Source organism: Polyodon spathula, chromosome 6 (assembly GCF_017654505.1).
Source record: "Polyodon spathula isolate WHYD16114869_AA chromosome 6, ASM1765450v1, whole genome shotgun sequence".
In the NCBI taxonomy this organism is placed as follows: Eukaryota; Metazoa; Chordata; class Actinopteri; order Acipenseriformes; family Polyodontidae; genus Polyodon; species Polyodon spathula.
The window spans coordinates 72,680,913-72,695,237 of NC_054539.1; the positions used below are offsets into that span (position 1 = coordinate 72,680,913).

The window sequence follows — 14,325 nt, forward strand, 5'->3', positions numbered from 1 at the left end:
GGGTATATATCATATATATATATCTATAAAAAAATTTTTTGTCATGGCATATTTTTTTGTCAAAACAGTACCGTCTCACCTGATACTTTTGCAGGTCTTTTGAAGAAGGGTCTATGTGATTTAAAAGCAGACTCATTTGTTCTATCATGATTAAAACGGCCTGTAATATTTTACTTTTAAAACGTCAAGAATTACAAGTATAAAGAATCAAATACAGAAAAACTGCACTTTCAATGCAAGTGTTCAATTCAACATCTATAATTTTTTTTTTATTATTAATTCATTTTTGTGTTTATGTTTTTTAAAATACATAATCATTATTTACAAAGTCTTTGTTCATCTCTTTACTTGCTATACTGCTTGCAAATGTTGTGAACTGGAAGGATAGACTTTGTGGTGTGAAAGCTAAGGCGTGTGCATTGGAAGCATGTCTTGATTTGATTCCCAGAAAGGGTTTATATTGTATTGTTTATATTGTAAACTAGTTGATCAAAAAATGTAGTTGATATGAATTTTGATATGACACTTTCATTGAACATAAATAGTTTTGCACACATAACTACCGTGCATATATATATATATATATATATATATATATATATATATATATATATATATATATATATATAATGGCAGGATTTGAACCCTAACTAGTCATACTTTCACTCCAACTTATTAACCCTTTCAACAGACTAGGCTACTATTTACATTTACCCTATCCAAACGGCAATGCATTGCCTCAATATAGGTTGAACAATTTTGTTATTCCCGTAATGTGTGTGTGTTATTATCCATTAAGTGAAAAAAGAAGTGATATCCGAAACAAAAACAGATTGAGGATGAAATGGAAGTTATCAAAAGTGCCCAGCAATTTAAAGTGGAGGTATCAAAAACAACTTGGCTTGTGTTTTTCAGGCACAATAAACGTGGATCTAACTTGCATCAAAAACACAAGCCGAGTCAGTAGAAACAATTGGGGCAACTTTGACCCACACCATCGGTTTTACATTTGTGCCTATTTGCTTGGTGCTGGCCAAGGTTTCCCTCTGTTGTTTCTTCTAACTTAGCTTGTGTTTTTGATACAAGTTAGAAGAAACAATTGGAGCAACCTTGGCTTGTGCTTTTGATATCTCCACTTTAAATAGCTGAGCACGTTTGATAACTTGCTGTTTTTTTCACATTTTCAATGTGTTTCTGTTTCAGATATGTATAGATCAATAGGTGTTAAATAATGAAGTGTCCTGAGTTGTTGTCTGCAAAGGGTGGCTGTAGTCATCACAGCCACTATCTCACTCTCCCTGGGGTCTTTTTAAAATATATGTGGCAAGACAGAATGGTTTATTCTGGTCCCAACACAGAATGACACAAGTGTAAAAGGGCTTGTATAAAATATGAAGTGGAAAGGAGCATTGGAGTAAATGAGACAAGCTGTCACTCATGTCATTTGAGAAACCCCCGTCTGTGCTTTCATGAGCTTTCTCTAAAATGTGTTGTGATCAAGTCATTCATCACAGTCGAGAGAGAGGGATAGAGGGGGACAGCTTGTCTTTCACTTCTTTTTTTAACTCTTTATGCACCGATCATCCACACTAAAACCCAAGCTTTATTCTCTTGGACAGTTGATGCTATCTCTGCTAAAACTAAATAAATGCTTTTCTTCCTATGGGAGCCATATATAGCAGGCTGGTATTCCGCACCAAATCTACCTGTGCTGAAGGGATTCCTTTGAATCCTCTCCTGAGTTAATAGTAGGGGATTCACAGGATAGACATTGGCATCTCTGTCCATAAATTCATAATAATTGTACTTTTCTATATCTTGTTGTCAGAAGCTTTACTAAAAGTAACACAGGGACCATGATTGATGACTGAAATCATAGGAGGGAAGGTGTGGGGATTCAGAAAGGCTGTTAGACAACCGAGATGTATGGACAATTAGGCAAAAGAGGCACCAGCAGGCCTATGCTAGGCCTCCTTTGCATTTCAAATGCCATGAAAAGTCCACATACATGTTGACATTCACTTGATTGATAAGGTGTGTATTTGTGTTCCAAATAGTCATGTCATCCATTACAAGTGTTACTAAGCTTAATTATGTAAATACTGAACATGCCAGTCCTCAGGAGAGGCTCCAGTTTAATCACTTAACATTACAGTAATCCCTTGATGGATTGAGTTCATGCTGCTGTCACTGTGAGATGTGATTGAAAAGCTACTCTTCTGAAAGTTGCTGTTTCCATGTCACTAAGGGTCAAGGACAGTTTTGAAACTAGATTATTATCTTTTTTTTTTTTTTTTTTAAGTCAGATTTGAAGCTAATTATTCTTATTTTCACCAACATTGTTCTTCTATTAAATTAAATCTATTAATCTAAATTAAAAGACATCCACTGGTCCTGGAAGGAAGGGCAGGTTATGTAGTAAGTAAGCTATTGATTTTTGTTCAACAGAAGACTGAAGTGCATAGTCCTGGTTATGCAGTCCTCCAGAAGCTTGTATTGGTAACAAGCCCACACACACACCCCTCCCCCCCTCCAGGAGTGAGAGGGTTAAGTCTCAAGGATAGTCACATATCACTTTCCCAGAAATTCCAGAGAAAATTTGAGCTTCATGACAAGATATTGTCTGCATTGACACAATGTTCACCTGTCCAATTGCATCATTCCCAACAGACAGTAGCAAGCAATTACAAAAAATGCATCTGTGCCAAGGTTTAAATACTAAAGAGGCCAAGCTTAAGAGTGTAAGAGATATAGAACCCAGATCGATAGAAATGTCTAGACCTGTTAGCACAAATAAAGATGACGAGAGGTCCTTTGTTGTCGAAAAGGAGGAGGCTGATGCAGTGACGCTTCAGGGGACCAGGGTCAACTAGTATGATCATCCATCTTCCGCAATGGCAGTGTCCTGTCAGGTCTGGGTTCACAATGCTGAGTAGAAGAGGCAGGGCTCCATTGTTAACACCAGCCTATTCTCAGCCAAGTGTAAATGAAGTTAATATTCACTGACCTTATGCATAGCCAATGAAGGCCCTGGTGTCATCTTGGAAATAATGCTATCTGACACTGAATAGCAAATGCTGCTGGTAGTTTGTGTTTTTTTGCTGACCATGAAATGGTTGCTAGCTTGAAGCTGTTTTTAAATTCATCTTGGTATTGAATCTGAATGTATTATTCGATCGGTGTTCAATTATATAGAGAGATATGAAATCTGAAAAAAGACGCATGTTGGATACTTCTGCAAAAGGTCTTCTACTTTATTTTGAATGCGTGTGTCATATACAACACATATCCATTCAGATATACAGACACATTGTACAGGACATATCTTTATACAATGGAAGGAATTATATGTTTTATTTATATTTAGGCCACCAAGTTGTGTGTCCTCACAGCAATAAAGTGGATTATTCTTCTAATCCAGTGTCTCATATCTCTACAGCAGTCTTACAGGCCGATGAACCTCAAGATGAAGATGAACCTCATGAATAAGGCAGAAGCCAAAATGTCATCTGGTTGTAGTGGACTTATCTGTTTATCAGATACCAGTATTTCCAGTGCGTATGTTTCCCTAACAGAGATGACTGAGATGCTATGATAGAATACAGTGTTTCATTATGATGACTGTTCTGCTCTACACTATCAGAGCAAACAATATGCGTATGAAATGATAGAACAGCTGTGTCCAGACTATTATCCTTGAGCTACTTGTAAGTGGAACTAAAGTCAATACTGACAGTTTATACAATAGGCATACATATTAAAAGAGGTGTATTGAACAAGTGCAGTACTTCCATAAAAATACTAGTATCTATAGCAGTGGCCAAAACGTAGTTTACAATAGTTCTCTGTAGTATACTGCAGTATTCAGTATAGTAAACTATAGTGTGTTGAATATATATATTGAGTATCGAGTAACTTCCACTTTAACGAAAGGATTCAGATCCTTCAGAATGGGATTTGATACATTGATTATATTGCTATTTAACATGTAAGTAAATTAACTTTCAGTGTTTTTACAAAAACAGATTGGTTTCTTTTCCACCTCATTGGCCAGGTTGATTTGCACAAATTAAATACATTAATACTTGTTTAGAAAAGGCAGCATCTCCAGAGGCATTATGTAGCCTGGTAATGTGGGGTACTTATAATCTCAAAGATCATTAAAGTGTAAAACATTTGTAAGAAAATAGCTAATAGTTTCAGGTAGAAATTATTTTGAGGATTTTTGTGGCACTAGTAGTGAACAGTTTAACTTAACATGAAAAAGTTTGTGGGTGTGTTTACACAAGTAATCCATTACATTCAATGTTAAATAGTGCATTGTTATAGGAGACTTTTTATGAGAACCCTGTCATTTATTGAAGTGATTGTAGTTTTTTTGTTTCCAGTACTGATAGCAGTTTGTATATCTCTTGTAACTTTTTATTTTGTTTTCTGTTGTCGCCACCACTTAAGGCAGTGTAAGATGCATTGGGCACACAGTGACACCTCTTGCTGTGAGCTGTGGGTGACTGAGGGGATGCTGTTCTCCTTGTGTTGCTCTCTGAGGGCAGAGGCAGCAGAAGCAGTGCCAGCAGCTGGTTTGACATTGTCGTCCTGCCCAGCTGTTCCTGTCATGGTGGCGGAATCGGAGGAGCATGCAGGGAATTGGGAGATGACATTCTCTCGGGGAGCCAGGGCGTTTTTACTGCTGATTAGTCTCAGTGGTAGGGCTTCTGCAGACCCTAAAGCTTTCCACCATTATCCTTGAAATAATAGATTGTTTTTAACCTTTTTCTCAACGTAAGCCTTTACAGAAAAAGTCTTGGGTTGAACATGCCACATCCCCCAGTGACATTGTCAGCAGTGATGCAGTGTGATTTCTTTTACCCGGTCAAATGAACTAAATGAAAAGAAATTAGGCATTACAATTTTCAATGTTCATTCATTATGAAAGCTTCAGTGTTCAGCTTGTGAAGAACAGAAAGCTTTTTTGCTTCACATATTCATAGTGTAAGCTTTCCTCCTTAATCCCCATCAGTCGCAAGGTATAACATGAATAAAATTCATTATAGGAAATAATTTTCTTATGATGAAATCTGGTTTCCTTTTCAATATCTAGATCAGTTACTAAAAGGTTATGTGATAGTTTCAGGAATTAATGTTCACTATGGTTTATATCTTCCAAAATAAACAACATACCAAATTAATTCTGCACTATTGTAGCTGCCTCTAACTGCAGCTGGCTTGTTTTACTGCAGTATGGTTCCAGTTGCTGTACAGCTTGGGGGTTAATCATCAATGCAGCTAAAACAAGCTCTAGTAAATCTTAGCTGTAGTGATTTGACATTACCAGGTACATCTGTAAACTGCAAACAATAATGACTGTAGATAGAAGCATTCTATGTCTTGAAAATGTATAAGGAGATTACAGCAGTCCAGCAACAGCCATATTGTTAAAATGGGGTTGAAACTGGTGACACAGAAATTTCGCTGCCAGTTAAACCCTCCCAGGAAAGTGTCAGATAATGCTAAGCTTTTCAATGTTCCTACAGGAAAACTACTTATCTTTTCCTAAGCACAGATACGATAGATTAATAAAACGGTTGTTTGTATGTTCTAAACCCCAGCAAGTCAGCCAGCTCAATTGAAGTAATGTGTGGGCTCTAGACGAATAAAGGAAAATATGATCCTTGTTACCTTTTGAATCTGGTGTTTCTGAGACTTTTAATCTCCCTCTCTACATTTTGGTGGCTGATACTTTGTCATGACTCTCTTTATACCCAGGTGAAGGTGTAAGAGTCTGAAAGCACCTTGTTTGAAAGTCCCAGGCACAATCCCACCCAGAACAGAGGTTGTCAGCAGGATCTTTTTCTTTTCGTCTGTATAGGCGCCTTCCTTTTAAAAGGTGGAAGATTAAAATGTCTGGGGATAAATTACAGATGCTCACTGTAAAGGAGGCTTTTGTACATTTTTTTTAATGTTCTGGATATCTTGTAGTGCAGTAGTAATAGAAGAAAATGCTCAAAGGAAAAACCAGCTATACCTGCTGCTTACATTGTTTTATTAAGAGTCAAGGGAATCTTGTTGCTTATGAAAAGTAGAGTAATGTCAGTGCCTCTTTCTATTATTTTTTTTTTATCTATGTGCTGAACCCAGAGCTCCTGTATCAAAATGCATTAGCAACACCATGGTTGGCAAAAACGGGTCATGGTGCTCTGCTTCTGTGCAATGTGTCGTTCAATTGCTGCTCCAGCAGAGCACTAGCACAGATCTGAGCAGTTTGCAGAGAATGTGAACATAATGCCTGCGTGCAATAGCAACTCTGTGGAGCCACAGACAAATGTAAACCTGCATAGACCCTTAGTGCTCATTGAACCAAACAGGTTTGAGAAAAAACATTGATCATTAACTTGATTGAAATATGTAAACAAAGAACATTTTAAACAACCCTGACTTTTTAGCAAAATACATTTAGTTGGGTCCTGACCTGGGAAAAAAAAAAGAAAAAAAAAAACAAATTGAATTGAGGAATACATTTTTTTGTTTGTTTCTGCTTTAAAAAAAAAAAAACTCTTTTAAATCTCCTAGGGGAATGACATATTGATCAAGAAGGGCAAAGTGCCAAGCCGTGGTAGTCATGTTTAAAGTTAGCATTTACAAACCCATCTCGCTATCAGTTGTCTGGTAAACATTTAGATAAGAAGGAAGTCTTTTATCAAGTTTCTTTTATCATATTTGACCCAAGCCTCCTCATCCTGTCGTCTACTCTTTTCTTATACCTCCTTTATCATTCTAATGGGGTGCTATCTCTAAGTTACTTTGTATTTTCTCTCTGCTGCTTACACTGGTGCATTTTTTTCCATATCCACAGTGACAGCAAGGAGGATTTAACACATAATCAGCCAGTGGGGTGAACCTGGCTGGAGCAGTGCACAGTCAGAGGAGACAGACTCTTATGTTAGCTGCAGTTTCAGTACCTCTTTATTCCTGAAGCATTCCACAAGAGTTCCAGCATTTATTATGTAATACTACGAGATTAGCCATTGTCCCTATTGGCTTCAGACAGTCTGCCCTTGATGGTCTAGAGAGATATCTGGCAGTGTAATTTAAAGGTTAATAAGTGGGTACCTTTTTTAAAAGGTTGTAGACTCAAAAGACTATTCCACAGCAATGGTAACACTAGCTTCAAGGCTTCCAATTAAAAATGATCCTTCCATCAAGGTATGTTAACCGAAAGAAAACAGTTTTTGTGCTGCAGAGTCGCACAGGGCCATGAGTAATAATTATCATCTCGGCCATGACCAAAGGAAACGGTATGTCAGACTGTCAGAGAATGTCAGCTTAGGGTCACAATTTCATCCATCTCTCTGTTTTTTTGGCCTTTCTTCAAATTGTTATTTAATCACCAAACATTTTAAAAGCTTGGACACAGTTCAAGAATGTTAATTAGTCCAGCAGTAAACTAGTGTCTAAACCCACTTTTTTTCTAAGTGAGATAGTATTTCTTTGTTTTACCTGTAGCTCCACAATGAGAATTGTGATTTAGATATTTTCAGGAACACAAGCCTGAGGTCATTCTATATTCCGTTCATTAGGCCTTTACTGAGGGGTTCCTGTTATTTTACTGCTGAGTGCAGACTATTGTTTTACCTTTTCCGGCAATATAATCTCTCCTGCAGCAAATTATAGAATCAGGCTTACTTCAAACTTTACTCAGGAGCTAGTAGAATTTCCAGCTCTGGTTTGAACTTCTACAGTATGTTATGTCTCAAAGGATTTCACTTCAGGTGGAACCAAGCTTATTTCTAAAGCAGAGTAGACAAAGCTTTTATGTAAATTGATGTTACTTATAACAAATACAGAATTCAAAGTGATACTTTTAATTGAATTTCTTGAAAGGCCTCAGTAATCTAATTCATTTTTTATTTTGAACCCCCAAAAAAAAAAAAAAAACAAACAAAACAAAAAAAAAAAAACAGACGGTCTGTTTTAACAGCACGAGGCTTGTTAGCAGTACTGTAATACTCAACAAGACATGTTGCTTGAGTTTAATTGGTTGATATTTTTTCAACGCATTGATGTGTGAAGTGACATTGAAAAGACCCCATTACACATATAATGTGCTGTATAAGTGAAAGTGTGTTAGGGTAATGAAGCCAAGGGAAAGATTATTGTGCCATTCACACAAGTGCAGGAGCTGCAGTGAAAGGTTGAGGCCTACAATGGGCAAACCAAAACTGTTTGATTGAGCCCTGTTAGCTCCATGTCAGTAGAGGCTTCTTAGAGGAGGCAAGAGAAGCAGTGCCACCCCAAAAATATCATAATCTTCATCATCATCATCATTATACTTTTATAATAATACTATAGTAGTAGGATGGTGATGATCATACCAACACACCATTCACACTATGCAGTTAGGCGGAGACACGGCTCTGTTGGTTTTCCCTATCTCCAGTATACGCTAATGCAAGTGGCCAACAGTCACTTGACCCTAGAAAACAGTTTTTTATTGGATGAATCACTTTTTTTTTTCACAGAGGAGGCCGGCCTCCCCTGTGTATCTGGTGTACTGTCATGCAATGATGCTTATGCTGAGCATGTGCGAAAGTCATGGGATAGCTAGTGCCTCAAACAACATCCTGTCCAACTGCAGATATTTTGTATGAAGTCAATAGTGAAATACAGTATTTAGATACCAGACAATGTTATTGAAAACTGTTATTTAATGCGAAATGGAGAACGTGGTAGATCGACTCTTAGAGAATCGTTTTAGAACACGGAGAAGGTAGGCTGAACTAAACGCAGTACAGGAAGATCCTGGAATAAGTAGGTTACTTCAGTGTAATTGCTATGACAGAGTAGATTGGCTTACTGGCAGTGCTGTTTCAAACCGCCTGTATTGTTGGCTGTGTTTACTTTTTAATATCTACGTATACATGGATAAAATACGATTTAAAACAATTTGGACCGTGTAGTGAAACGGCATGCCAAATCAAAGGAGTACATCAATTTTGAGGTGAAACTGAAGCTATTGGGCCAAACTCGAACTGAACATGTTCTAGATGAAAGCACTTGAATTCAAGTTGCAAAACACAATGAAACTGTAAGAAAAAAACATTCTTGCTCTGTATTTTTTCATTTTGGATAATGTAAAACTTCAGATTCCCAATTGGTTTTGCATGCATGGAGGAAACGCAATTCCTTGTCCTACTAATTTCTGACAATTTTGCTATGAAGAATAAGGAATTTTCAGATTAATCATTTGATTCCCCGTACAGAATATATGGATCGCTTATAGGCAGAGCTGCAAGTCTTTTACTCAGACAGGGAGCTGCAAGGCGAGAGTGGCAAAGTAGCAGATTTGCTGCGGTACCACAAAGATCATGGTCTTGACAAAGTAATGACAAGAGGTGCAACTTCAGCGGGTGTGGAGAGGAGTTTCTCGTGTCTCAAGAGACACAAAATTTATACAAGAAAAACAATGGGACAAGATCGATTAAAGAACTTGGTGATTCTGTGTATTGGGAAGGGAATTATGAAGGCACTGGAGAACAGTCCCTGCTGGCATGAACGTGTGATTGACCATTTCATATCTCAGAAGGAGAGAAGGGCAGACTTTATTTACAAGTAAAGGTAAGAGCTGTTGAACTGACAGCTTTAATCCTTTTTGCTGTAAAATAGTAATTTTACTGTCAAAGTCCATAGTAAGTGTAATATATTGGGAATTAAATTATCACTGCACTAAACTTGCTATCTTTGCAAGATTGTATGTGGATTATGACTTTGCTATTTGTGCTGTCTTTCTATGAACTATTTTGATACCACAACTGTGTTTACAAATATGGAAGCCCATTTCCACCAGTATATTAATTACACTGTGTTTGTGTGTTCAGTTTATGGTACTTTGTTTATGGTTTTATGTAGTTTTTGTGACTTATGTTTGGGCATTGCTGTCATGGTCTACCACCAGATGTCATATCTTTATATAAAAATGTTTCTGATGTTTTGTATCGCTATTTTTTCACTGCTTTGACTATTTTCATTACATTTTTAATTAAAAAAAGAAATGTGTAAAAAAATAAAATCCTAGGAAAATTAGTTTATTAACTGTTCAACCTTCATAATTAGAAGGATACACAAACACACACACACACACACACACACACACACACACACACACACACACACACACACACACACACACACACACACACACTGTCTATATATAAAAACCGAACTCCCTTACAATGTGCCTCCTCTGTGTGTCAAGTGACCAGCTTTCACTGCTCCATATCATTACATAAACACCCCCCCCAAAAAAAACACTTCAGTTTTAGACACAGTGATAAACAAGCTTTGATCACAAAACACACAAAAAACAAAAAAACAAAAAAAATAACACATACTCATTAACACATTGTGAAAATTAGGCAGTAATGTTTAGTGTCGCGTCAGCATGGAATCTGTATTTACTTCCTACGTGTGATCTTGGATTACCTAATGTTACCTTAGGTAATGATATCTAACATTATTGCCAAATAGGGACTGTGAACCCAGACATGTGTATCAGTAAGTGTGTGGACCAGTTATGTATCTATGTATCTAATGTATCTATCTGCAGTATGTACATATGATTATATTACACTACTATCACACTAAGTCCCAGTTACATACTGTATCCCAATGGAAGAGCATGCTCTTGCGTTGTAAACATTAATGTTCAGAGCAGTGGAAACAAATATAATTTAAACCAGGGGCTAAGATATGCACTGGCATTTTCTATAAAATTTTCTATCGAAGTATCAGTGCGGTAAGTAATTATTTGGGTGTGGGCACAAATATATTAGGAACTCAGTCAGTCAGTCAGGCTCTGATAGTCAACTGAGTATTAGAGCCCAAGCGTATGGCTTAGTGTTGTTAACTTAGACCAGCTAGCCCTTGGCAATTGAGTAAAACACATTGTAGTGCTGATTAAATGTAATATGACATTATATACAGTAAAGTGTAAAACATTTGTAACCAAGATATGCTTGTTTTATGAAAAAGAATGATTAGGCTCCTTAGCGGTAAAGTCTGTAAAAATACACTGTTCTGAAAATGTATTACTACTGTTGCTGGAAAATATTTATTACATATTGGATGAATCTGGTGATTTGACCTATTCACAGAAAAGATAAGTTGACTGTATCATCTTTCTCTGTTTAAATAATTTTGTCCACTATTTCTCTGATTGGTTCTTGGTATGGAAATGTTAAACTGCTGGATAAATCAATCAGCAATTGGCATTAAACAGCTGTTATATTGCAATGTTGTCAGCACATTTGACCTTAGATCTTTTTATGATTATAATCTGCTTAACTTTGTTGGCGTTCTGCAGAGTTTAACAGACAAAGAATTTTTAGAAGTTTTTGTTTTTTATGACTATTTTCTGACTCAGCACAAGATTGAGAAGCTGAGGAGAAAACATGAACTGGTGCCAGTGATACCAGCAGATTATACCAGACATGTCTAGTCATCATTTATTGGTTTGTCTGAATGCCTATCTTATCATTCTTCTTTCACATCTTATTCAGCACTGTATGACGCAGAACATTTAGATAGTTATGCAAATGCAGAGCAGTAACGGTAAATTGAAACGACAGGCAGATGAATGCAATAATGACTAGCTAAAAGTTGAAAGAGATATTGATTAAAGCCTTCAATTAAGACATTTTGTGGCTGTACTGAAAATGGAAGTATTGCATTCCAGTGTAAGTAGAAGAAGCTGCACAGTGCCTCATTATTCCCACTAAGACCCAGTCCAGGAGTAGAGATATCACAAGAGTACATTTAGGTTGTTACATTTTTGTGTACTGTCTCCCTTTACCACTGAAACAAGGCAGTTTGAGCCTTAAAAGTTAATAACAGCAAATCATTAAGGATGTCTTAATGTACTGTCTTGAGTTCCCAGTTATGGGTTGCCAAGTATTAATTAGAATAGAATTAATTGTTGACAAAGAGAAAAAGATTCAATTATATATTTTATAGTTGGACCAATTTGTATCTAGTTAGGTCCTTAGCTTTATTGCAATAAGTTAGTGATCTTTGATTATTCATAATGCAAACCAGTTTAATGCTAGCAGACGTTTGCAATAAACTGTGTTTAATAGTATGCGGTTACAAGGTCCACTGCTGTGTTTCTTTATTCCCCTGTTGCCATTTGGACAAGAAGATTTCTCTGACATCGTGCTCAGGGAAAGCATAATCCCTTTAGGTCTTGTGGCATCTCACTTTGTGCAGCCTGATACCACATTTCTCTAGGCAAAAATCCATCAGTGCTGACAGGGAGCAAGATTGCGTGATTAGGGGGTAGATGATATAATAACTAGCTTGCTTCAGCAGCTTTGCAAAATCAACTACTTAGCAAACAGCAAGATTAGAAGCAATGTAAGCATAAGGTGAACAGTACCATCTGAGGAGTATTTTAAAGAGACAATGCATACTGAAATAGAAAAAGTTAAGCCAGTTGTGTTTAAAATGTAGCGAAAGTGTCTCTAAATCTCCAAAGCTACCTGCCTAAAGATAATTATCAAAATTTGAACTGTCCTGTCCCCATTTCTTGTAGGTCCACTATAAAATGTTCTACCAGGTAAACTGAACAACCTATTTCTCTATTGTTGGAAGGATTAGCAGAACAGATTTCCCTAATCAGATAATTTGGTCTGTGATAAATAAAATAAAATAAAATAATAATAATAATAATAAAATAAATAAATAAATAAACTTTAAAAAAAGAAATAGAATTGCAGTTTTGGAACTGGCCTAATCAGAGCAGCAGCTGTCCTGGGTGTACTGGAACTTGCACTCATTTTCTTTTTTGATCCTGCACAGCCAGGGTTCTGCTGTTCATTCAAGGGTAAATGTGTTTCTTTCTGTTCCAGCCTGTGGCCGTGGATTCTATAAATCATCCTCCCAAGACCTGCAGTGCTCCCGCTGCCCTGCTCACAGCTTCACCAACAGAGAAGGCTCTTCCCAATGTGACTGCAACGATGGCTATTACAGAGCAGCCTCAGACCCACCATCTGCGGCATGCACAAGTGAGATTAGCAGAATGGGTTATGTTCACCAGCTAAGGTTATGTTCACCAGCTCGTAGAAGCTACATACTGTACAACTAATGTTTTGGCTGAGTGGGCTTAAGCACGCTTACATTCTAAGTCAGGTTATGGATCTTGATCGTGATAGTTAGGGTGTTGCTTATGATTCTGATTAGCAGGGGCTGACGGGCTGGGACTATAGTGGGAGATCGCACAGTTGCTCCTTTCTAATCTCTCCTGGTGGTTGTTGCAATTAGATAGCAGTGTTTACAAACTTCTTTAATGGGGTTTCAGATTTAACATGAGGGGCCTGCAAGTACTTAAAAAAGGTCCATTCGTTGCAAGGCTGATTTTTAAAATTTGTTTACTAAGAGTTTGGGAGAGGCCACACTAAGAGCCTGAATGAAGGTAAAGATTGTATAGGTGGAGCATGACCTACCTGCTGTGAATACAACCTGCCACTTAAATGGGACCCTTTGCTTTGTAATATCTGCCCATAGGTATTTTTAGTGTTGGTGAACTGTCTGGCATTGTGCCATAAACTATATATTTTCTCTTAGTAGGCTGAATTTACAAACATTGTTATTTTACTCAAGACTAATTTTAAGGTCAGGAAAATTTCTGAGATATATATATATATATATATATATATTATAATATATATCTATATATATATTATATTATATATATATCTATGTCAACAAAATAATCTGTCTGTCTGTGTTTGTGCCTTGATTTGTGTACCTCCCTCGTTCTGTGTTTATATGTTAGATTTTAGGCATAATCAGTTCTTTAAATTAATTCGGTTTTAGCTCTGTGAGCTTAGATTTAATCAACCAGAATAACCCTTTGACTAGTTATACTGTGTGTCTGTAAAACCAAGACATTTGATACAAAAGCACATAGAAGTAAAGGGGAACAAAACTTGGATAGTAATTTAATTACGCCTTGCAAACCTACCAGCTGGAGACTCTGAATAGAATAAATTAATGTTACCTTTTTTTGTTTCAAAATCAGACTTTCCTGGTCTTGTAGGCTCTCTATCCTTTACGGACAATCCCTAGCGTGATATCGATGTGGAATCTCTTTTTTCTAATTATATATCAACACTGGATTCATTCTTTGTCACTATACATACAACTTCAGGAAGAGTAAAGTTTTTTGTCAGATTACTTTGGTATAGATGTTGAATAGTATCACATTGAGTAGAAATTGGATGTGAATTTATATCTCTGTGTAAACAGACTGAGTGACAGTTTTTTAATGAA

General features: G+C 36.8%; 1 protein-coding gene across 1 annotated transcript in view; it reads left to right on the forward strand.

Moving 5' to 3' along the window:
- Window positions 1–14,325, forward strand: part of LOC121317587 (ephrin type-A receptor 7) — a 63,984-nt gene that overhangs the window by 9,253 nt on the left and 40,406 nt on the right. Inside the window, exon 4 of the mRNA XM_041253681.1 lies at window positions 12,903–13,058. Within this exon, the coding sequence (XP_041109615.1) occupies window positions 12,903–13,058 (156 nt within the window). The remainder of the gene's footprint in view (window positions 1–12,902; window positions 13,059–14,325) is intronic.